This window comes from Priapulus caudatus, unplaced genomic scaffold, assembly GCF_000485595.1.
Source record: "Priapulus caudatus unplaced genomic scaffold, Priapulus_caudatus-5.0.1 Scaffold75, whole genome shotgun sequence".
In the NCBI taxonomy this organism is placed as follows: Eukaryota; Metazoa; Priapulida; class Priapulimorpha; order Priapulimorphida; family Priapulidae; genus Priapulus; species Priapulus caudatus.
In genome coordinates this window covers 749673-752191 of record NW_014577136.1, presented here as the reverse complement: position 1 = coordinate 752191, position 2519 = coordinate 749673, and the positions used below count along the sequence as shown (strand labels likewise).

The following is a 2519-nucleotide window of genomic DNA, read 5'->3' as shown; positions in this document are numbered from 1 at the left end:
AGAGAGAGAAAGAGAGCGAGAGAGAGATAGAGAGAGAAGGAGAGAGAGCGGCATGATGATCACACAACCGTGAGCGGCAAGACGCAGCGATATTGTTTACGTCGCTGACGGAACTAACAGCACTGCACACACATCCATCGCCAACAATAACAAATATCGAAGGCGCGCCTCGCACCTGCCGTCTCTTGCTGCGGCTGCTGCTCCTGCTGCTGCCCCTCCTCCTCGGCAGCCTCTTCTTCCTCCTCCTCCTCCTCTTCCTCCTTGGTCTCGCCCTCGGCGACGGCGGCGGCGGCGGCAGCCTCCTCGCTGGCGCCCTCCGTGTCAAAGTAGTGCGAGTCAGCGATCGACGTCAGCACGGCTCGCAGGTCCTTGTAGGTGGTGTCCAACACCTGCCGACGACGATGACGACGAAAATGTACGTGAATACATGCAAAATTACTTACGTACGTGAGTGCGTACGTATGCAAGTACACGTACCTTCCCCCTATGCAACCCCTCCCTCTACACGACCCCTCCCTCTACGTGGCCTTCCCCCTATGCGACCTTCCCCTCTATGCAACCCCTCCCTCTACGTGGCCTTCCCCCTATGCGACCTCCCCCTCTACACGACCCCTCCCTCTACGTGGCCTTCCCCCTATGCGACCTCCCCCTCTACACGACCCCTCCCTCTACGTGGCCTTCCCCCTATGTGACCTCCCCCTCTACACGACCCCTCCCTCTACGTGGCCTTCCCCCTATACGACCTCCCCGTCTACATGACCTCTCCCTCTACATGGCCTTCCCTAACATACCTTGCTGTACTGGAACGACGCTGCGTTCACGTTCAGCGTGCTCAGCTCCACGGGGCTGTGCTGCCGCTGCGGCATCGGGATCGGTGGCGGAGGCTGGTCGGGTTCCGCCGGCAGTGCTGCCCCCTGCAGGAACCATCGAGCATGAAACACGGGCGTAGACTCGGCATTGAGGTACGCTTGTGCATTTTCGCTCGCACGCACGCAGGCTTGCGCGCTCTACAAGTGATTAGTACACACACGCGCGCGCGCGTACGCACACCGAAATACGAGAGAGAGCGTTGTTTAGAGAGAAACCCAGAGCTGAGAGCTTACAACCCCTACCATCACAACGACGACGACCGCAGTCTTACCTGCGGAAGCACTATGTCTGACTGTTGACTGTAGGCAGACATGTTGTTATAACTGTACGAGGAATTAGTGAAAGTCTGGGACTCTATCTGTTGGCTCTGTAAAAAGCACAAACACCAATACGTGACCACCGGCGTGTTAGTGAAACCCCGACTACTTCCACCGTCGACTTTCGTCAACCCGACCCCCGAAACCTCGCACCGCTCAACACCAAGCCGAGACGCTTCGACTGCGCACACTACCGTAGCAAGCGCAGGGTTAGTTGCCACCGCCGTGCGTACGCATTCTAAGCACGTGCGTCACAATTCTATCGCTGCCGTCGATCGCGAAACCAGCACGTGCAAACAAAGCACCAATCGCAAAGATGTGGTGGGGCGGTCATCATGCAAGGGAATGTGAATCAATGGGGGAGAAGAAGAGAAGGAGAAGCAGGAGGATGAAGATGAGGAGGAGGAGGAAGAGGCAGGGGAGGATGAGGATGAAGAGGAGGAAGAGGAGGGGGAGGATGAGGATGAAGAGGAGGAGGAAGAGGAGGGGGAGGATGAGGATGAGGAGGAAGAGGAGGGGGAGGATGAGGATGATGAGGAGGAAGAGGAGGAGGAGGAGGACGACGACAAGGAGCAGGAGGATGAGCAGAAGGAGGAAGAGGATGAAGAGGAGAAGGAAGAGGAGGGGAAGATCTACGGCTACTCGCCGACCAAGCGTCTGCCGCAGCAAGACGGCGGCAGCGGAGACAGCGGCATACCAGTTCGGACATGACAGGCGGTTGCTGCTCGTACGTCGGCTGTGGTGCATACGTCTGCTGCTGCTGCTGCTGCTGTTGCTGCTGCTGATAAGGAGCCGTCTGGTGGTACGCCTGCAACGGCCACGTGCACAAACGCGCGCGCATGCACACACGAGGGTGAGTACCGGCAGACGCGCACGTTCCGCAGCGAGCGTGCAGCCGACGGGAGAGACGACTATCACTGAACGATGCTCGAAACACATTTACAAAATGCCAACGCCAACATTTTCTTAGCAGCTTGCCAGCGCAAGTACCGGCCGATTGTTAGCAACAGCGTGTGCATGAAGCCATAACTACAAGCCACGACTCTTCGCAATTTGCCAGCACAAGTACCGGCTGAACATTAGCAACAGCGTACGCGTGAAGCCATAACTACAAGCCACGACTCTTCGCAATTTGCCAGCACAAGTACCGGCTGAACATTAGCAACAGCGTACGCGTGAAGCCATAACTACAAGCCACGACTCTTCGCAATTTGCCAGCACAAGTACCGGCTGAACATTAGCAACAGCGTACGCGTGAAGCCATAACTACAAGCCACGACTCTTCGCAATTTGCCAGCACAAGTACCGGCTGAACATTAGCAACAGCGTACG

General features: G+C 57.1%; 1 protein-coding gene across 1 annotated transcript in view; it reads right to left on the bottom strand.

The window, feature by feature from the left end:
- Positions 1 to 85: 85 nt before the first annotated feature.
- LOC106821489 (caprin-1-like) overlaps positions 86 to 2519 on the bottom strand; it is a 10713-nt gene continuing 8279 nt past the window's right edge. Inside the window, exon 6 of the mRNA XM_014826318.1 lies at positions 86 to 389. Within this exon, the coding sequence (XP_014681804.1) occupies positions 114 to 389 (276 nt within the window). The 3' untranslated portion in view covers positions 86 to 113. The remainder of the gene's footprint in view (positions 390 to 2519) is intronic.